General features: G+C 41.7%; 1 protein-coding gene across 7 annotated transcripts in view; it reads left to right on the top strand.

Annotated features, from left to right (window-relative positions):
• The first annotated feature begins 698 nt into the window (after window positions 1–698).
• Window positions 699–22,977, top strand: part of LOC307017304 (trinucleotide repeat-containing gene 6A protein-like) — a 44,135-nt gene continuing 21,856 nt past the window's right edge. Inside the window, exons 1-6 of one of the 7 annotated variants that reach the window (XM_079646857.1) lie at window positions 699–946; window positions 2,948–2,999; window positions 10,976–11,074; window positions 18,025–18,312; window positions 19,057–19,104; window positions 20,862–22,886. In XM_079646857.1, coding sequence (XP_079502983.1) covers window positions 19,059–19,104; window positions 20,862–22,886 — 2,071 coding nt within the window. In that variant the 5' untranslated portion in view covers window positions 699–946; window positions 2,948–2,999; window positions 10,976–11,074; window positions 18,025–18,312; window positions 19,057–19,058. Of the gene's footprint in view, window positions 947–1,096; window positions 1,171–2,947; window positions 3,000–10,975; window positions 11,075–18,024; window positions 18,313–19,056; window positions 19,105–20,861; window positions 22,887–22,977 lie in introns of those variants that run through there. The other 6 variants (XM_079646854.1, XM_079646859.1, XM_079646858.1 and 3 more) reach the window with 6 other exon arrangements.

Here is a 22,977-nt window from a genome sequence, read left to right as displayed (position 1 = left end):
CTAGAATAATTTCTGAAACAAAAGTACATTGCAATGGTTTCACTTCAGATCATTATTTTTAATATCGACTATACACTAGGTCTGTATCTAATTAAACAATTAACTGTGGGTAATCCAGTATTTCAGACTCAATATGTTTACATTTAACTACTTTAAAATTAATCAAAGAATACGTTGACTAGTCTCCTCATTGTATTCATGGCAGTTTAAAATCAGGTTATGAATTAATATGTACAACAAGTAGGCCTATAATAAAAAATTATTGTAATCATTTAGGACATTTTGATTAGTTTTTTGATTAGTTTCTTGATATGAGGGTTTTAGGGCCCTAATTTTATAAAAAGCTCTGACTATGGCCTTGGAAGAGTATATCAAAAATGATCCAGTCAGATACCTATCCTGTGTAGGCCTAATGGAAGATGATCATATTTTGTTCACATAGCTTATCCCTTGTTTTAAAAAAAAAAATCTGATGGAATACTTCAATGTTAAATTAAAAATAATAACATAAATAAAATACGTTTAAGTGTTTATGATTTTAGGTGTGATGCATATATGATAACCTTTCTAATTGGTTAATCAATTCGAAGGGACTTAACTGCTTACCTTAAACATTGCTGACATGCTTGGCTTCACACACTTTTACTCTTCTGTCGATACCATTTACCTACCTTCTGCTGTGTTTGGTTTTCTCAGTCAGAGGAAGTGGTGAGTGTGTTTCCTGCTCCCCCCTTCAGAATCAGTCAGAGCTGAATGCAGAGAGAGAGAGAGAGAGGAGGGGAAAGCAGAGCTCAAGCGAAAGAAGGTTAGCCAGCAGCGAGTTAAGAAAATGGCGATCATGCAGGACGAATGCCTCCCCTCGTAGATGCTGCAAAAAGCGTTGAAATTCTTTTAGCCTTACAGCCGGCTTTCCTTTCCACTCGGTTGCACTTTATACTTCAATGAGGTAAGGTTCTTTTGACGGTGTTTCCTTGACCAGACGATCTCATTTTTCTTTGTGGCGAGCAAATGTACGCAGAGTGCCCTGAGCAGGGAGACCGGGGACTGGTGGTTGATCTGCCGCTGTTGTTTGGTTAGCCATGACTGGGCTAAGCTACATAGCTAGCCTCCTGTGCAGTTAGCATAGCTGGCCTCCTGTTTGGGTTGCATTGCAGTTTGGAAACTTAAATGGTAGGCACATCCGCTGATACGCCAGGATAAGGGTTTGTTTGCCTGTCGTCTGGGACAAACAGACCGTTGTATTTGGGGGCAGTTTAGCTTCATGCTAACGCTAACTAGTACGAGGTTAACCTTAGCTCGTCGGTTGTGCGCACATATCTGTCAAAGAGAGAACATATGTATTTCGTTCGACACCAACGTGTCTACTAATGGGTTCGTAAGTAACCTAATATTGTTTTTGGATTTAATGTAACATTGCGTTTATTAGAATATCATAATTGCACTGCATTGGGGGGGAAAGGGTACGTTAACTAGCCGCTTCGTAACGTTAGCTCTTGTAGCTTGAATTAGCAGTCATGCTAATTTGACGACGCAGGTTGCCCGTTGGTGAAAGTGACGGATTTAACCGCTGTTTGGTGACTTGCATACGAGGCACCGTTACTCAAATATCACAATACATTTCACAGTTGGCGGTAAATGATAACATTAAATACAATTTGTGATACAATTGTAAAGCTGCAGAGTTGTGTTTCGTGTTTAACACCCTCTATCGGCAGAAACACAGAGCAGCTGGTTAGTCAACACCAGACCTCCACTCTGCTAGTTTTGCAGTCACCTAACTTTTTACACCAGCTTGACGACGTTGCAAAAACGACTAAAGCACTTAATAATTTAATTGCATCGACTGTAATTAGATGCCATGTTGATGCATTGTTGGTCTTGGCTGCGCTGGAAAAACACCAGCTCGAGAGAAGCCATGTTGGTTAAGCTGCAAGTCAGGCAACAGCTGAGATAATGGCCGATCAGCACCCGAGCTGTTAACTCTGACCCACAAACACTCACTTTATCTGTAATTTTCATCAGAGGTGGAAGAAATACTCAGATTAGGAAGTAAAAGTAGCAATGCTGCAGTGTAAAAAGGCTCGGGTACAAGTAAAAGTCCTGCATTGGAAATTGTACTGAAGTAAAAGTATTAGCATAAAAATACTTTAAAGTAAAAGTATGCGTTATGCAAAATGGGAATTTCAAGCACCATATAATTTACATTATATTGTTCTATTTGAATTACTTTATACGCTACTGGGTAGCTTAACCTATAATAACAATAATGTGTTGATTTATATTTTGTAACCTAGTAACTAAATATGTAAAATAAATGTAGTGGAGTAACAGGTACAATATTTGCCTAGAAAATGTAGTGAAGTAAAAAGTAGCATACTGTAAAAACACTCAAGTAAAGTACAAGTGCATACATTTTTTTACTTATGTACAGTATTTACATAAATGTACTTTGTTAAATTTCACCACTGAAATTCCTACACACACAATATTCACCTTGTGGAGCCTGAGCTAAAGGGGACTTTGGTTGTGCATTACTGTTATGCAGTTCAACCTGCATTTCCACATCAACAAGTTGAAATACTTTCAATACAGTACTGACGAGTCTCTGTTTGTTTGTGTACACTTGTCCTTGCATATACTTTGTGGGTGAGGTGCATGCCTTTTGACCGGTGCCCCATCAATAATTAATCTGTGACATTTTAATATAGTCCAGTTTACTACGCCAGGTTTAGCATCTGTTTTGATAAACGCCTAAAATGATATATAGTAGTTTTTATTTTTTTACAACGTGTTGTTTAATCACAGCACATCAATACAAGTGTGAGGTGCCCACACGCAAACTATCTTTTATTTGTTAATGTGTGTGTGTGTGTGTGTGTGTGTGTGTGTGTTCAGGTAAACCTTTATTTATAGCTGAAAGATTAACCTTCAAATCTTTGTCTTTCAGAGATTCGGAATTGAAAGCTGTTGCCACCAAAGAAGCTAAAGCATCGTTACAGGTGAGTGTCAATCTTCACATTGATGTGTTCATTTCTTTATATCACCTTTTTGAGCACCTTTGCTTTATATGATAGCATGCTCTCTGTGTGTTGGGATACTAAAGGTGTGTGTGTGTGTGTGTGTGGGCGTGCGTATTTGTGAGGGGGACAGGGGATGGGCAGCTGCTGCTTATGCAAGCACATGCAGTTCCGTTTGAATTGAATTGGAGGGTCTGGGTTGGTCTAGGCCGCATTGTGCTGAGTAAGCTTTGCTGTTTTAAAATTGCTAAATGAGAAGCCGGAGTCCTGATGTTTTGTGTGCGGAGAGGTGTTTGTGCAGCTCATTGTGTCCATACAGTTGCAGGCACACAATAGAGCCGTGGACCACAACCAGTTCAGCAACCCGCTTCAGGGGCTGCTGCGTCTAATCTGTTTTTAGATCCTGAATCTGTTTATATTCAATAGAGTTTTTACATTTGTGTACCTAAGAGCCAGTGCAACAACTCACCTGCTTTACCTCTCCAAAAGTGTATGTTGTTGTTGACGGCATTCAGGGTGTTGTCCAAAGACGAAAGGTTAACATGTCAACAGTTTTGTTTTTAATGTTGATTTAGTCCAGTTCCTGGTATGTCATCTGCAATGTATTTGTTGTGGTTCATGGTGAGGGAATTGCGTTGTACGTTTTTTTTAGTAGGCTCATTTTTTTCAGATGTTGTTTTTGTTCACAATTCAAGTGTAATGTGCAGTTCTATTGCATTTTCTGACTGACAATGTTACATTATTTAACGTTTAATAAATCATTTATAAAACAAAATCACTTTCCACTCTAACATTTCTAAGTTTCCCGTAATCAAACACTTTTTCCAATAGCGGTTTATTATACACCCCACATTTCGACGGAAACTCTCAGTTTTGTTCCATAAATAACCGGCTGCCATTTCAATTTTTTGCTTTTGGAAAGTGGTTTCACTTTCATGTTTGAAAGTCGTCCTGTTCCAAAGTTTACAAATATAATTTGCTCGATGCTTTATAAAAGGCAAACCACAGTATCTTAAAGTAGCATTTGTTGCAGCAGTGGGGATTACATACCTCGTGGCAAAAACTGAATAACTGTTTGACGTATTCAGAAGCCCTAAAGGTATACATAAGCAAAGCTCAACTGTGAGTCAGTTTTGTGACACAGACTCACCATCTAGCTTGCTCACAGATACTCGCAGATCCAGTTTATTGCTTGAGGTCAATTAGTAATCATAACAATGAAAAAGTTATGTAATTTGTTTGAGATCACTGTTATTTCCTTTCTAGTTTGAGAGCGATGTGCTGTGAGGCTTCACTTTTCACTTTGGCTCTCCAAATTACCGCCTGCTCACCATGTTTTCATTCTTGTCTATAAATATCTCAACTGGTTTTTGTCACGCTGAAAGCTAAAGCAATGTATAAAAGGACTCTCTGCTGAAATAGCCGACTTGAGATGGTCGTGTTTGGAATTTAATACTGCAGTGCTATAAATTCTTGAGGCGTTGCTACATTGCTACTTTGGTTGGAGATCAGGTAGTTGAGCTTTGCCCCTCGGATCAGTAAAGCCACACCTGCAGAGGGTCATGAGACAGTAACAGGCGGATGATCAGGAGTGCTTGTAACTGTTGACTTTTGCAGGCTCAGACAAGATATAGTACTCCCAAAATGTAGTTTAGCAAGCCTTTACTGATGATGGTAAATGGTGGGTTTGGCTTTGGGGATTGAATCTATCAGATTCAGGAACAGCCAACTTCATTTATTCTGGGGCAATTGGGCTCAAGACGGTCACACCATTTAAGAATAAAATAAGATTCTTTTTTTTTAAGTAAGAAGTTTTAATAACTGTTAATATATTTATATAAACATAACTTGACTTAAATTTCAGTTTTATAATTTAGTATTTAAAGGTGGGGTAGGTCATTTTGGAGAAACCAGCTCGAGTGCGCTAGAATTTGAAAATACACAACCGGAAAAAATCTGCCACTTCCTTCAGACTTCCTCACAGAGCCCCTCCTCCAACACACACGAACGCGCACATGACCAATGAGGGCACGAGATAAGTTTGTGCACAGATGGAAGGCTGACAGGCAGGTAGGCCATCCAGTTACTTTGGTCGTGCTTTTTACAGCGCCACGGCTTCCACAGATGACATTTTTTTTTATTGATTTTGTTGTCAAAGCACTTCAGATATTCATTGCTATCGGGATGTTAAGAGCATTCCATGGAATATAACAAAGTGTATCTCGAGCCGGTTTCTCAAACGTACCTACCCCACCTTTAAGCTCTAAAATATTCTGAACAGTTTATTATATTATATACACTTTATCCAGTCACCTGCTTTAAAATTAACTTTATATTTTCCTCCATTATAAACTGCCTGCTTACATTTCTAAATTCTCTTAATACAATTTTCAATTGAAATTTTATTTTCTTATATGTATTCTTTTCACAACTTGCCTAACCGTCCTTTGCTAGCAGCCAAGTTAAAAGGCATTTTTTTTAAAGCCAGTAATTTCATTTGGCCTTTCTTGAGTTACCATGATTTGTGAGTATGAATGCAGCCAGGCTGGACATGTCACATATTGCAACGTGAGCCCCGCAAAGCCCTCGGTGTTGGGCTGTTTAAGATGTGAGAGACTTATTGTCATTCACTAATTGACTGATGGTTTTCCTGAACCGAGCCTCTGGAGTTCAGCCTCCGTGAGAACATGCTCATTCAAATGAATGCTAATGATGTGGTGATATAAATGTAAATTAGCCACGCGACTACCCTCTGGCTTTTGTTTTGGCGGAACAGACGAACTCCTGTGAGTGTGTTTATGTCTGGAGTGTCTGAAAACAACTCCAAAAGGTTACGAATGCAATCAATACACCGTCTCTTGCATGACTCACTTCAGGGAGTTCAAAACACTCCCACAGGGTCTCAGCATGCAGGATTCTAAAGCCTCAGATTTTTGATCTCTACCTCTTCACAAACCCAAATATAGTTTGATTATTTTTTTAGTCTTTCAGCTTTATCTGACAGCCCTCGGAAAAAAAGGTTTACAGGAGAGGCAAGTGGGCGGCAGCAAAATCTGTGCTACACTGAATCTCACAAGACATTGGAAAGAAGTAGCTTTTACTGAATGTAGCCGACACTCAAAAGCTAATCGACAAAGAGAGACAGGTTTAGAGAAATGCTCTTTTTAAACCATTTTCCCTGATCTTTCATCCGTCTGCTGCCTCTCTGCTTTAGATGGAAAATCCCAAAAGTAGGTTCTTAATAGTGGAATCAGGTCTCCACTTTGTTATTTTATCTACTTTAAACTAGGGCTGCTCAATTAATCCTATTTTAATCGCAATTACGATTTTGGCTTGTAACGATTATGAAAACAACATAATCGAAATAAAACGATTTTTTTTTTTAATTGGTTTTTCAGTTGAATTATACTTGAAGTTCAGGACAGGGGCGGATCTAGAAAAATATTCATTGGGTGGCAGGAGAATTTCAGGGGTGGCATCCCCTGGCAGAAGTATATGCTGATTTAATCGCGGTCATATCAATTAATGTTAACTTGGAAAGCGACAATATTAATATTTTAACTAAATAACATTTGGTGACACTATTGTGGCACATCAGTAAAGCCTTAAATATAAATATATAAGGTGGCAAGCTTAATTTAATGAATTTTAACTGAACAATAACTGAATGAGTTTGTCTCACTCTTAGAGCAGCATGGGTACCAAATCTATGCAGACTGCTGCAATAAGTACGTTAATTAACTGTCTCATCGATGTGTGTCTGTATGAATATGATTTATTAACAATCATATACTTCCCATCAGCTGTCGATCACTGTTATGATTCACATATTATGATAATCATGTTATTATTAAATAAACTATATTTTTTGGAGGAGTTAATGATGAATGTTCCTCAAGATGCTTGCTCACCCTCCTTCAAAATTTGAAAGACAAGTAATTACTATCATATATCAAAAGAATCAAAGGAACAGTTCAGCGCCCCACAACTTCATTGCAAACACTTACAACCTTGACTTTACATCAGAAAGAACAAACATTAAAGAAGTGATTAGATTAAAAAACTTGTATTCAGCTAAAACATATACATTGCTGCAGTTATTATCCAGTGGAAAGCCCTTACCTACTGGCCTAGTTAAATCAAAGTGGTTACTTTTGTTTGGCTGGGCAGTGTAGTTTTACACACCGTCTTATTTGACTTTCTCTGGACTTAAAACAGTTTTTTGGGAGCAGACCCCCACAAAGAAAAAAATATATTCACACACGTAAGGTCATCATCTTAACAGTTTGTTATGCTCATCGAGTCATCCGTGAGCAGAGCATCAAGTTGGCATGCCTATAACAGCTGAATGAGGCGATTACCATCGTGTTCAGCAAAACGCCTCACAAATTTATTAAGATTTAAAGCTATGGTGCATTTTGTTTCAATGCTGAGTACAGCCTGAAGAACATATCGAGGATTAAAAAACTAATGTCACAACAGGACTTAGAAAAGCTTGTCCATGCTTTTATCTTTAGTAGACTCGACTACTGCAATAGTGTATTCACAGGGCTGACAAAAAAATCCATCAACTATTAACATACTGTTCACATTTTTTTTTTCAATAAATGGATGTTTTCAAAGTAAAGTATTTTTAATAATCGTGATATCAATTATTGACCAAAAATAATCGAGATTATGATTTTTGCCATAGTCGAGCAGCCCTACTTTAAAAACAACAAAGGCCATATTTAGAGATAAGATATTTTTGGAAAGCGACCTTATCATCAGTCTGGTGATTTTGTACGTAGTGTTAAAAATGGATGCCATATTCCATGTTAAATTAGGTCAACACAATAAAAGTTACTTTTTAAAGATGGATTCATTTTGTCTATTGGTCAACAGTACAGTACCATTCAAGGCAGCACTAACACATATTTTTGTTTTTATAAAATGCATGTTTCTTAATCAATTATAATGTTTAAAAAAAAAGTGAAACATTTACAACACTTATTTTCCCGCAGTTTTGTAGATGCTAAACTGACTGAATAATGTTTGTCTAACTATTTCCGAATCAGAAATCCTTTATTTGTCCAGCCACGAGGACACATACGGCATTACAACAGCAAAAGTACAGTAAAATGAGTAGACTTGCATATTTTATACAGTCTGACTGCTGTAGGAAGGAAGGACCTGGCCATTCAGTTAAACAGGGAAGGCAGTTACATTGCAGGCGAGATTTACTATCGTTTTTCACGAGCAAATATAAAAGTTTAACCACAGAAAACACATGGTTACCTCCTTTATCATATCTCAGGTGACCGAGGTCAGATTAAACAACTGAGTTTTATATTCCTCTTCCTTTTTAGATGACCTAAAACGCTTACATAAAAAAGTATTTGGTCATATAATTCTGCTTTTATTGGCTAATATGCAATTACTGTTAGATGTTGGATAAGCCCTTGGACATTCTTCTTTTTTTGTTTTTGTTTCTTGTACCACCTGTTAATAGAAGAAAAAAACAAACATCAAACACGCAATTACCTCTTCTCTCTCTTTCTTTCCCTCCCCCTGTTCTCACTGCCTTGTTCTTCTTTATCCCTTCTTTTGCTTTTCGGTGACTCTCGGTGCCCCCCCACCTCAGTCAGCTGTAGCTGTCGGGGGATGGGCAATTGTCAGACCATTCATAAACAGATGCTGTCCGTAGAGTGTGTATGTGTGCACTCCAGGAGGGCCCCCACCATGCTCTGCTGTTGTTGTTGAACCCAGAACCATCTGCTGGAGCACTTGATGGTTGGAGGGAGGAGAGAGGGGGGGGGAGTGTGGGAACTGAGGGGGGAGCGTGGTGGGTGAAGGTGGCTGGAAAAGTAAGGATGCAACTGGATTTGCATCTATAGTTGAATCATAACGAATGAGGCAGACTGGTAAATTAACTTGTTGACCAGATCGAGTGGTGCAGAGATGCTGTAGGCGGACTCTGAAGTTTGCACCTCAAGGACTCCCAATGGGATTTTGGAATATAGCAACAAATAAGATCTTTGACCAACACTTGTTTATGTTACTCACAGGTTTTGTTCAGCAGGATAATCTCCACATATTGACACCATTTATATGATTTTTGAAGCTTAGCTGCAATCGCCAGGAGTAAAAAGCTAACGTTAGGCTAAACAAACAACATCACAGTCACATGACTCCATCACAGTCCAGTCACCACCGCTAAGCTAAAGAGGGCTAATGTTCCCACGTGATGACATTTAGCTGTGTCCTTTAGTCACTTGTCAACAACCTCCCTTTTTACAATTACAAATGATTTGTTATTTCAGGAATCCAAGCAAAAACGCGTACAAAATGTTCAGTATGAGTCGATGGAAATGGAAAGGCTGATCTCCTGGTTTTAGGACTCATTCTTCCGCTTATTAGCTTAAGGAAATGTGAGCCCCGATGTGTAGTTGTTTCTTTTTTTTCTACTTATGCGCCGTTGACAGCAACCACATACCTTTTTTCTTTTTCAGACACCTTAGTCCTCAGCTTATCAGTGTCCCCAACTGGTTCCCAAACCATAAGCAAACCTCCATCATGTAGTAAATACGTTCAAGGTCTTTTGGTTACACATGGCTTTAGCATCAGCTCTGATCACTGCTGCGCTCAGCTGTGCTGTTTGTAAGATGTATGGATTTTTCCTAGGACGATGCATTTAGATCCACATCACTGACTGTAAGTGTCCTGTTAAGTGATTTCCAATAGTTTTTCCCCTGGCTTTGATACATTTGCCATTAGATTTAACTGATGGTAATGAGTTGATGCATTCTACAGGGGATGCCTGCCATTTTAACATTTCCTTTTTAAAGGGATAGGAAACATCACTTTGCTAATGAAGATAATACTTGGAACATTGAAACCTTTCATTTTTAAAGCAGAATCATATATCATGATCTTGTTGTTGGCTATAGCAACACAGTTTCAATATTGAATATGAGCCACCGTGCAATTATCTAACTGAACTAGTGGAGTACATATTTAATGGTCCAGCCGTGGTGTCCGTGTGAGCCGGTTCAGCGTCTCCGTACATCTCTCTGTTTATAGCTTAGGTAAGTGTGGTGCTGTAATCCCATTATCGGATTAGCCTGCAGCTTTCTCCTGCTGGCTAAATGGCACACCCGCTACGACCGGTGCAGATACACTTTACACCCGCCGAGGGAGAAGCCACAGTCTGATTACAAACTAATCCCACACTAAATGGAGGTCATTTTTTATGGGAGCCAAAAGTAAAGTACAATCTTTTACATATTGAGGCTTGGTGTTTTGTCACCAGGCCTTATATCAGCAAAAAGTGATACAACAAACATGCTGTCTTTTCTCTGCATGATACGGCTCACCTCACTTTTGGTACTCTATTCCTTTTCCCCCTTTGCTATTGGCTCTAGTGGCGCTGCTTGAAATTGTGTGACATTGGCAACCAAACAGGAAGTGTATGGCCAAGTTTGTATTAAAATGCAATGCTTTTAACGTTTATTTTCTATTTAAATGTGCGCAAGTTACCATGCTCATTGACTCATCAGTGGTCAGCAGGGTTTTAACGTTTGCTCTTAGTGTTGGCTCAGCTCCCTTTGAACCCGAGTTCAAATGGTTTTCAAAATAAAAGTACCAGGTAGTATTAAACTTCCCTATGGAAATCCAAAGAATAGGGAGTTAGGGAGAGCTTTGGCGAACCACGCCGTAGAGACTGGAGATATAAATAGATGATTGAAGGGATCCAACCAATGTTTGTTTTTATTAGATTAGTTGTTAAATATATTTTTGGTTTAATCCGATATGATTTGATAAAAGAATGTCCGCTAATCCGGAAAATTCCAAGCTGACGTCTTCAAGTCGAAGTGATCATTGTTTTTCTGCTTCATAAACGACAAAATGCCTGTTTTTATAAATAAACCAATAAATGACTAGATCGGTCAGTCATGGTATTTCTTACCTGTTCACAGGGAACATACCCATAGAGGGAAGAACAGTGGATGGAAGAGAGAGAGAGACGGAGATTGTGACGAGGACGGAGGATAAGAAGATCAAGGACTGGTCAAAAGGTGAGAGTTCAGGGCTCCTCCGGCGCTGTGGGACAGTTTTAATGCGTGAAAGTAGATCATGTAGTTATTGTCTGGGAGGATTCCGTAGTCTTATAATCCGCTCTTCTCAGCACGGCAACTTCCTTTCAACTTTGTATCTAAATCTGCTTCTAAAACTCAAAAGTCTGGTACTCAGTTTTCATTAGGCCCCTTTTCTCTAAACACCACATGCAAGTCTGCCCGCGAAGCAAGGAGGGTATTACTATTGCACGTCTTCAGAATATTCAGATATTTTCACAACCATCCGTGCTGCAGTTTTCTGTACAAACACATTCCTGGCAACACATGATACAAATTGGCTCAGCATAAAATAGCTCAACTCCCAAAAGACTTCCAAAAACTGCTTGGCTCGAGAGTTAAACTCGTATTTTATTTATTTTGACTGCTTATTCATTGCAGCCAAGAGACCTTAACATGTTTCAAAATGTTTAAATGTTTATTTTTCCAATACTTTTTCTTCCTTGCATGGTCCCGTCTCTTGTTGTTTTTCGCTGAAGTGCCGTGTGCTTTTCTCTTACGATGCTGCTGGTGTACTCTGCCATGTGACCTAATGGTGTTTTCCATTCGATTTGTAGTTTCCATTGAGTCCTGTTTGTACTAGACTACTAATGTTACAGCTGCAAGTACTAGGGGAGTGTAGGTAGGAGAGATAGCGTCTATCTCTGACCTTGAACGTGTCTTTATGTTGCTCTCTCTCTCTCTCTCTCTCTCTCTCTCTCTCTCTCTCTCTTTTGTTTTTGTTTCCACTCCTCCACCCTCGTCCTGCTGTGTCTATAGTCTCACCCTCTTACTGTATTGTTGGATTACAAACAGAGAAGTAGTTCAGAGTTTAAGTCGCAGTAGTACCAAACTGTGAACTGGCACAGACATTTATCATCGCGAAGGCTCCCCCCCCCCCCCCCCCCCTCATATATTGGTTACACAAGTGTTATCATTGTACCTCTGAAAGACTCAGTGTCTGTACTCAACAGTGTCTTTACTATAGCTGCAGTCTATATGCTGATTTGCTCCCAGTTGTCAGCATCTCTTTAGCACACATACGTTTGATTGTCTTTCTATTGTAGCTTTTCAAATGTGAGGTTTTTCTTTGGCTAATTATTTTTGACTGAATTTGAGACTGTGAAATGAGTTGAGAGGATGAGGACTTTATTAAACATTATTCACATTAACATATACCATAAAAAAACAATTACATTCGTTGTACAACGCGTACCGTTTGTAGGCAAGGAGCCCAATAGTTTATTCAGATATTTTTACATATTTTTCAAGGACCAAATATTACTGCGATTTTGGAATGACACTAGTCCATATATTGCACAATCAATTTTCAAAAAAAATCATTGTGCAGCCCTATTATTAAACAAAGCATGCTCTACTCCTACAAAATGTCATCCACTCATTGCTACACCAGCAACTAGAAAAGGCACCAACCTACCCTCTATTGATAATTGATTTCAAACCTTGTCTGCCTGCTGGCAACCTGGGTGTGGGTGGACATGTGACTGTAAAGTCAAATGGATGGCTGAATAATGGAGAAATCAGGGAATGAGTCACACGCAACACCCAAAGCTTGTGCCTTTTGCGTACATGGCTCTTGGTTTGTGTTTGTTGTGTGTGGTTGCCCCTCCCAAAGAATCCTGGAAGAGGCTGTGTGACAAGTGCGCTTATCTGCAGCCACAGAGAAATTCAAATTTGATAAAAGTTTCTCACACATGTAATCTCATTGACAACATGTTTTGAAAATGATGCGATTATGTATGTTTAAATCTTATTGATCGAAGTTGAAGCAGGAAACTGTTTGCTTCCAAGTTCCCTTTATGCTTAACTATTGATTCAAAAGAGGGTTTTGCATATTTCAGAGAGACACTTGGCATGTGTTTCTGTGGCTGATGTGATCCTGCTCGGACAAGCCCGGTGGAATTGGGAGTGTTTAGGAATGTTGTCATAACAACAGGGTATTCCCTTAAGAAAGCTCTTTCACTGGCTCAGTGCAGCTCACACTATATATTCTGGATGGGTAACCACAACAACTCCAACAGACTGTTTATCTTTAATATTGCACTGTTTATCGATATGATAGTGTTCCCAGGACAAAAGCAGCAATGTAAACCCTGAAACTTAAACATGTAGGAGGAATGTTTGACAATGTGCTTTTGTCAGAGCAAGAGCAGATATTTAAACACAGTGTTGTGGAGGAAACAATGTCAGTGTTTCCCATACATTGATTTCTTTGTGGCGGGCCGCCACAATTAAATATCGTCCACCACAAATGGATCTCATTTAAAAAAAAAAAATTAATAAATAAATAAAATTTTTTATTTTCTTTCTTTTTTGGTGGTCTAATGGATAGTGAGGTGGGCTCATGATCGGAAGGTTGCGAGTTCAAATCCTGCCTGGAACACCACTACTAGTGTGCCCTTGAGTAAGGCGCTTAGCCCTCGGTTACTCCAGGGAGAATGTCCCTGTAATTGGTCATTGTAAGTCGCTTTGGAATAAGGCGTCTGCTAAATGCCTGAATTGTAAATTGTAAATGATATTTTTGGGAGAATAAACCCCACAGATCCTCAACTCCGGTGTGTTTCACTCATTAACAACGCAACACAGAGCAACAAGATCGTTGTCTACAGTAGCCATGAACTCGCATGTATTATCTTATTTGAGGGGGGGTGGATGCATGGACCACCCAAATAGGTAAAGGGGCCTTTGGCTTTTCTTGCCGGGGGGGGTGCGGTGCGGTGCCCCCACAAATAGAATCAAATTCTGTGGGAAACACTGAATGTCCATTCATGAGAAATGTTTAATCCGTGAGCATTTGTTTAAAGGGGCCCTATGATGCTCATTTTCAGGTTTACTTTGTATTTCTTGCCTCTACCGTGACATGATCAGGCTTTAATGTTCAAAAAGGACTTTATTTTTCTCATACAACACCTCTTTTCACCCTCTGTCTGAAACCAGAGCCCAGTCTGCTCTGATTGGTTAGCTGGCCGGCTCTGTTGTGATTGGTCAACTGCTTAGAGATGTCCCGGCCCTTAGCCGTACACGTACAATGTGTTGGAACGCATGCCAATAGAAGCTCGAGTTCTACGCCGTGATCTCACTATGTTGCAGAAGCAAAAATGACGTGATGAAGACAAATCACTTTTATGCCAACACTCGCTGTAAAGCCAATCTGTATCATGACCTCTGTATGTGTGAGCTTTTTACACTCTGATACAGCCCACTCTTTCATTTCAACAGTTTGTAGCTGAGAGCCTGATGTGTTTTACCAGCATGCGAATGGTGTTAAAAAATACGTCATCTTTTGGCAACAATGCGCCATGCTTCAAATAGATTTTGCCGTTGCATGGCAACAGAAGGACACGGGGAAAATGCCGTCAGCTTAAAGCAATGTTCAGTAGGGAGGGTGTTTTTTGGATGTCAGGTCAAACGGCTTTTTTTGGCATGCATTGTTTGTCCATTAGCTCACCCTCACTGTGTATGTAGGTAAGTGTTTGGCGTCACTTTCTAAACAATACAGATCAGGCAAAACAAGCTTCCTATGAACTCAAAACATATCTCGATTTGAATCCAACATAAAACAGTTTGTACCTTTTTGAATTTTCGTGGTCAACCTGCTTTTTAGTGGTACAGAAAGTTCCCTCGGTACAAAAGTATCTAAAATAGCTAGACAAAACCTATAAAACACCTATTTTCTTTGGTTTCATCATCCTTTCATGTCAATTCCTCTGTTATACTCCTACTCTAGGTCAGTTTATGTAACAGGTGAGGCGGAAAACAAGAACGTTTTTATCGGTTCATTCCATGGATCATTTCCGCTCTCCAGCTCATAGGCCACTTTGCATCTTCAGTTTCTGCCTGTTACACGGAGCACACATTCTACTGGGTGCATGTGCTGACTGCAGGAAGTTGACCTCTTTCCTTTTTATACATGTTAGAAGCTGCAGCTGCATTCCTCACATCAACCTCAGCGACAGGCTCTTTCTCTCCTCGTCCCTCCTCTTTTCACATTCCTCTCTTCTCGCCTCACATTTATATTTGTTGCTTTTTTGCCATTAGCTTATTCACATTTCCTCTTTCTCTCTCCCCCCGTTAGACACACTCTCTGTGTTTGTGTCATGTCCCCGTATTCCCTCTCCTCCCCCCTCCCCTCTCTCAACCCGCTCTGTCTGTAAGATGATAGCAGCAGTCGGCCCGCTGCCAACTCCAGGGGCCCTCACGAAAGCTGTTCTCAGATGGGAACACGGGGGGGAAAGAGGAACAAACTGTACTCTGTACCGAGCAAAGAACACGCCTATACTCAGTCGGGTTAAGCCGCATTTGCATACATTAATAATGGTGTTGTAATCGGGGTTCATCGGTCATTTTGCACCACCGAAGTGCGGAAACATGCAAGCTAGCTCTTGTAAACAATACTTTGTAGACGTAGGCTTGTATTTTTATTAATGGAAATGTTTGATTGCAGTCTGAAAAGTGACTATTTTTACCACCATTAAGTGCATGATGAGTAATGCCTCTAGTGAAGTGTCTTTCTACTTTTATTTTTGCTTTACACTGCCTTGTAAGGACAGGCGGTACTTCTCTGTGTAGCCTCTTTGAATGTAATGCTTTGGGGTTGACAGAAGTCTTTCCGTGTAGGAAGGTTGAGTCAAGATCTGTGTATGTAAACAGCTCTGTTAGCTGGAATGGGCTTGCCCTTTTCAGCGCTGCCTGAGGCTTCAGGTCAAATCTCCTTCTTCTCCTTCCTGACGCTGGTTTGTGTTTTGGATGCGGCTTCTACTATAAAATACTTTTGAGACAGTTTCTTTGGGAAGCGAGTTTTGTAATGGTGATCATATCATTGTCCCGTCTGTTTTTTGATTGGGTCCAGAGGGTAGCTCAGCAGCTTCTGGCAGGCCTCATGTTGAGATGCTGGCGCTGTGCCCGGGATAGCTAGGGAGCTGTGAGTTAACAAAGGTGGAGTTTGGCCTCTTTGTAGTGTGTCCGTAGAGTTTTATAGCTTTAGTTGCCGGTTTGTGTGTCTCAAAGTAACCTTTCCCCCCCTTGCTTGAATTGCAATATTTGGCCGATTTTGTGTTGTTGCTATACGGTTACCACAATAAACAAACCATGCAGAGTGTTAGAATCAATAAAGTCTGACACACACGCTCAAACCTGTGACAGATCTGCAAACTTGCCTACTGGCCACACACTGGTTTGTTTGTTCTCTTATCATATTGGCTAGTGACCCGGGTGGTTGCTATTTGAACTGGAGGCTTATAAATAGACCTGTGTACTGCTGCAGCCGGCAGAGAGACCCAACACACTTGTTAACCTGCTCTAGGAAAAGGTCGGGAGACACGTACACACAAACGCACACTTCTCGCTGTCAAATGCACTGCTCCACTTTTACTGAAGGATGTTGAGGTGTGTCGTTTTCCCTCTTCCTCCTCTTAATGTTTTAACCGCCCTCTTGTGCTTTCCAATCCAATCCAACTTTATTTATATAGCACTTTAAAACCTCCAGACCAAAGTGCTGTACAGGGAGATACATCAAATATAAAATCACACAGCTCAGCTCACAAAACATACAAATAAGTATAAAATCACATAAAAGATACGAACACAAAGCAAACCAGAATAGACGGCATTTAAAAACAGACAGTGTGGGAGCCTGTCTGATTAGCAAGGGCAGGTCGTCCCAGGTCGTTTCCTCGCCTCCTTTCTTTCTCTGCATCAGGATAAGAGATCTTGCTTGCCAGTTTTAAGCCTGTTGTATAACTCTAATCTAGTTGAACCAATACACACTTGCATCCCCTTTAAGAAGGTGTGCAGGGTGGTGTGTCTACTTCCCACTCGTTTTTCATGCTGCTTTTCTGACTCACTTAAGAGTACTTTTCTTAATCTCATGGCAACAGAGAGATTCATGTAATGACTCTTAATATACAGAAACGCATAATGAAAGGATTAAGCTGTGCACCCTGGGTCAAAAACATTTCCCAATGTATCTCCCAAACATCATCAAAATGGAAGAAGCTGCCAACACTTGTCGTCACAGTTGGAGTTCACCTGCATCTCTGTTTTAATGAAGCTGTGCATCAAGGCTAAGGAGATGCCAAGTGGAAATGAAAAGACAAGTGATCAGCTTTGTTCGCTTTTTGAAAGGTGGGAGTTAGAGGTGTTGATAGTCAATACAATTAATAATAACTGTATCTGTGTTTCACCTTTCATGCAAGGATGCATTACAAAGTGCTTAGCAGAACAACCAGAACCAAATGCAGATAGGGAGGCGTGTGGCGCAGTGGACTAGTGCGTTGGTGTTCGGATCAGGGGAGCACAGGTTCAAACCCCGCTGCAGTCAGCATGTCGTTGTGTCCCTGAGACACTTCACCCCAAATTGCTTCTGTGGGGATTGTCCACAGTATTGAGTATGTTAGTCGCTTTGGATAAAAGCGTCTAACAAGTGACAATGTAAGATAGAAATACAAATAAAACCGAGTTTGATAACGATACAATAATACATGTACACTGATACCAGTAAAATGTCCTGAATTAAAAGCCAGTGAGGACGACATCAAGCAAGCCAACTGTGTCCTTTTCAGTAATGATGGACACAATTTCACTGCAACCGTCCTTGTGGCGATCCTTTCACTGTCACAGTCAACAGAAGGCCAATTCTCCATAGCTAGACAAGTGCAACTTTCCCATTGTTGGTGACTGCATGATGGTTTGATTATGCACAATTAGGCCCGTTCATGCTGGGAATTAGAATAAAAGTCATCCTGGTGTCTGAAATCCTCTGGAAACCCTTGCTGTTGGTGATGAATGTCCTGATTTTCAAACGGTTGTTTTTGAAGTTATTAATAATTCATAGGTTCAAAATGTTAACCCTACCATCTCTCTCTCCTCTTTTCTCTTTCTTTCTCTCTCCGCAGTGCCAGAGCATACTAAGTCAAGACAGAGTCCTAAATCTAAACAACTTCCCCCCCTTCCCCCTCCCCACAAATACACATACACACACAATCGTACACACATACAGTCCTCAGCAATGCCAAGGGGGCACGATCAGCCTGCTGCCCGCTCTGACAAGCCCTGCCTCTTCACCTCAGGCCCTTGAGGGCTGTGCCCTGTGAGCTTTGTCCTTTTGACCTCCCATTGGTCAACCTTGGAACCGGAGGTCAATCGTTCTCCACTCGATCCGGGGCCACGAGCCGCACTCACAGGTAAACTACAAACCAAAAAAAGAACAAACCAAACGCAAGAAAACTGTTTCACACTCGATTAGATCCGACATTCTCAAACACGTACAGAGACACAAGACTACAAAAACAATCTGTCTGCCAATAACACATTCTTGGATAAGCAGTAAGATAGTTGTTCATTTACATGACAATCAAGGTGGGTGTGTTCTGGCTCATGTCTTCTGATGAGTTTCTACTTGTACCTATATTCCCTATAGTTGTAAAAACAAAATAAACTTGTCAGAAAAGTAGCAGATTTCCAATTTGTGTAAGACTACAAAATAACATCCTAACGTGAAAACATAATAATGTTTTAGCATTATAAACCTAAAGGTATGGCAGCTATTAGTCTCCTGAGGTTTTTGGAAGTGGTGCAAATGGTTTGGCTTTACCAAATTAAGCTCAGACGAGTCAGAGAAATACACAAACATGAAACAATGACTTGCTAAATTGAAATATTTGTTAATATTGTAATACAGATGATCAACTGTAAATACTGACCTAGTTTCAGCAGGGTCTGTTTACTAATACTCCTCTACTTTGCAAGTCCTTCTAATTTCCAACCCCTCTGACTTTAAACTTGTTTTTCTTTCTGTTTGCTTGATTCCCATTGAATGTCCTGTTCTGTATTGACTTGCTAACATCTCCTCTGTGTGCTTTCTGATGGCTTTCTCTGGAACTCGCTTTAAGTCTGTTTGACAGTCTTTCCTCTCTCTCTGTTTCCAGGCATGGCTCCCATTCGGGATTCCGTCAGCCACTCCCCTAATCAAACAGGTGACTACACATAGCCTTCTTCTTTCCCCGTTCTTTTTTGCGCTTCTTCATTCTCCTTCCTCCCAATGTCTTCCTATGGCTCTCTCTGCTTTGTGATCGGCAGACTAGGTAAACCCAGATGCATTTTTCCAGGCTTATCAGAGAAACTGATAGAGAGATGAAAGTGGGTGTGGAAAGGGTGCAAGAGGAGACTTTGCAAGCAAACAAGATAAGAGATCTGAACAGAAACATACAGGGTGTCCGCGGGGTCTTAAAAAGTATTAAAAGTTGATAAATCAATTTGGCGAAAATGAAGGCTATTCAAAAGTGTTAAACGGCATTTTCCAAGGTATTACATTTTGTAGCTTGTTTTCAATAAGTATATAAATGGTCCAAAGAGGTTGTATTCTACAGTCTGCCTGAATGTAATCATTGCGTAGGTGTGTAGTGTGATTCTGTGTACTTTATTTATGGCATCCCGTTGGATTTGACGTCATCTGAACAGGACATCTCACGCTCACTGCTTGATAGCGCGAAGCTCCGTTTACGCCGGTTGTTAAACAACATCGTTATGGGGAAATGCAGGTCTGCGTCCAAATGGTTGGAAGATAAGGAGGGAGGACAATCAATACTGTATATAGTCAATGTGAGGTAAAGTGTGTCGCCAAGGTAACCGGTTAAAACTCCAAGTGGCGATGAGGTCTTAAAATGTATGGAAAGGGTCTTAAAAAAGGTCTTAAAAGGTCTTACATCTGACTTCAGGATTCCTGCATAGACCCTGAGTATTCAAATAAAATGGAGCTGAGCTGCTTTGAGCCTCGTCAGAGCCAATGCCCTGGCCTTGCTGGCCTTTTTTTTTTAAATCTTCATAGGAAAAGTATGATAAGGTTGGCTCACAAACTAGCTGATTGCAAAGCTCATGTTTGTTTTCAAGCCATAAAAAAAAAAAAAAGACCAAATCGTTTTTAAGACATCCTCCTTTACAAATATTGCTTTAAAAAAAATCGATTTAGTCTCTTTATCTTAGTCTTGCACATTAATAATAATTCCTTCACATTAAACCAGTATCCTTGTGAAAATGTTCATTCATTAATTACCACAGCGAATGGGCTCCCACTGCACAAATGCAGTTTGAGTTACGAAGATGCGGCAAATAATGAAGGCACAGCACGGAGGGCCGCTGAAGCTCTGAAAATGCAGGCACTTGAGTCAGAACTGAGTGTGTTCATAATGGCCCTGAAAGCAAAATCACAAGTAGCAGATCATAAGTGTTCTCTGGAGTCTAATTTTAGAGACATGCCAAGTCTGAATGCACATGCTCTCAGACAGTGGTATTGTATCAGGAAACATATCAAGGATTAAACAGAGTTCATTTCAGCTGGTGTCACTTCCTCCTGCTATTTCACTCACAATTGCCATCTCCCCTCTCCCGCTGATGGTTGTCGGCTGCCCTCTCTGGATCCTAGTTTATAGCTTTGGCATGCTTCTGGGTCCCGCTGTGGTGACAAAATGGTGGCAGCTGTGTCCAGGCTCAGCCCTGGCACTGATCAAATCCAGAACAGTTGGGTATCTGAAAGTTGGAGGAAATAGAAAAATGACAGCCACTGTGAATGAGGCGAATTTCGAACCACATCGGTTGTTTCATTTAATAAAGTACATTTGACTATCCCAACATTTGATTGACCGTGATGAATCTGCACCTTTGGTAATTGCTTGATTTTGATTTGAAATGTTTTTCTAAGCCTATCCCCTGCCATGTCCACCCTTCCTCTCTGCAGGTCTGGAGCACCCTGGCTTGGACTCGCAGTATGAGCCTTCCCCCTGGTCCTCTGGCTCTCCCTGCAGCGGTGACGGCAACACCAACTGGGGCAAAGTCCTAGTGGACGGAAGCACCGACAAACCCAACAACCCTTCTTCAACCAACTCTTCCGTCTGGCCTCCGTCTTCTTCCTCGTTCTCTTGCTCCTCGTCTTCTTCCTCTTCTGGCTGTGGGTCAGGATCGGACCCAGAGTTGGCGTCAGAATGCATGGACGCAGATTCTAGCTCCTCGATCGGCTCGGAGAAAAACCTCGCCGCTGTGACGACAGTGATGATGATGTCAGCAAATGCTCCTTCCTCTGTGTCTTCTACAGCTTCTTCTCCCTCCTCTATGGTGACTTCCGACATGATGGTCGGCGTTTCGGTGAACGGAGACAGCAACGGCAACAGTCGTCAGATAATCGGCGGAGGGATGGGAGGCATCGGCGGTGCAAATAACGGAAATAATAACCTCACCGGGTCCTCCCACTACTCCGCGGCTGGGTCCAGCAGTATTGGCAGCAATAACATGGGCAACCACAACAAGCCCGTCAATAACAGTGGTGTCTGGGGCAGCAACATGATCTCTGGAGGAAGCACCCCCTGCACCAATGGAGGGTTGAACCCAAACACTTTAAACCCAAATGCCAACCACGGTGCCTGGCCACAGAATCCAAGCCCAGTGTCCCAGGGCCAAAGGGCTCCTCAGGCTCAGGGGATGAAACTGGGTATAGCTCCCCAGCAGGGCCCCATTCTTGGCTGGGGCGGCATGGCAGCTCCCAACAACAGCAGTATGATGGAAGACACCGAGGCGAATAATGGTACAGCAAGCAGCAAGGTGTTAGGAAGCAGCAACAGTGCAAATGGTGGCCTACAGCCGACCAACCTTAACACTGAATCCAATGGACCAAATAACACTATGATGAATACTACTACTACTACTACTAACGCCACAATGACCTCTAGTCCACCAAACTCTACAGCCTCACCCCAACTCAGCGGGGATTGTTCCTGGGGCTCTATTGGAGGAGGGAACGTGGGTCCGCTGGCGAATGGAAACCCCATATCAGCCACCCAGCACCCCAAAGGAGAGCTGGGAGGTCCTGGGACCTTCGGTACGCCTTGGGGCGCAACTACCTACCCTGGTGAAAAGGGCCCCCTAAATGCAGACACTGTGAACCCACAAAACCCTGCCTTAATGCAGGCCGGGAACCCCCAAATATCCTCTACTGCTGCTTACAAGAGTAATAATAACCACAATAACACTGGGGCCCCACACTGGGACCAGGGGCCTACCAATAACCCAAACCAGCCTCAGAGCAACTCCTGGGGTAATCAAATCCAAGGCTCTGCAGGCCAAACGCCAGGAAATGGGAACCAAACTACGATGGGCCCTCCAGCAGGGATACCCCGGCCCTGGGGGAGCAGCGCGTCTTCTTCCTCTTCCTCATCGTCCTCTACCACATCCAACAACAAGATGCCGAATGGAGAATGGGGAACGACAGCTCCTGGTATCAACCAATCAGATGCTGGAAGTCATAAAGGAAGCTCTGCCAACAATGGCTGGAAGAGCTTGGAGGATGACGCCATGGGAGTAGGAGGAGGAGGAGGAGGAGGAGGAGGGGGAGTAGGAGGGGGAGTAGGAGTAGGAGGAAGTCACGCCTCAGGGAGCGTCACTGGAGGCTGGGGCCGCACTGGAGGAAGTGAGGGAAGTGGAGAGAGCTCCGGAGGCCGATCCAGCGCCGACAGAGACCAGTCAAAAGGGGGAATCCACAGAACGGTTATCCCTCCTGATCCAGTAGTATCAGCTGTGCCCCCGGTCGACGTGGACCCGAGAGTCCTTTCCAACACTGGATGGGGACAGACACCCGTTCGACAGAACACCTCCTGGGATGTCAACTCTCCCGTTAATAGACAAGTTCCTAGAGGTGACGAAAGAAAGCAAAGCAGCGGAGGCCCCGGATGGGGCACAGCAACACCGGCAGCTCCCTCCCAGACCTCCGGAGGTAGGAAAATCATGATAATTAAACTTTTGTGTGGATATATTTTATAGATTTTAATAAACATTAAAGTAAGATCACAATTACACACAAAAAA

Source organism: Notothenia rossii, assembly GCF_949606895.1.
Source record: "Notothenia rossii genome assembly, chromosome: 8".
NCBI lineage: Eukaryota > Metazoa > Chordata > Actinopteri > Perciformes > Nototheniidae > Notothenia > Notothenia rossii.
The sequence above is the reverse complement of the archived record's forward strand: the minus strand, read 5'-3'. Positions and strand labels throughout refer to the sequence as shown.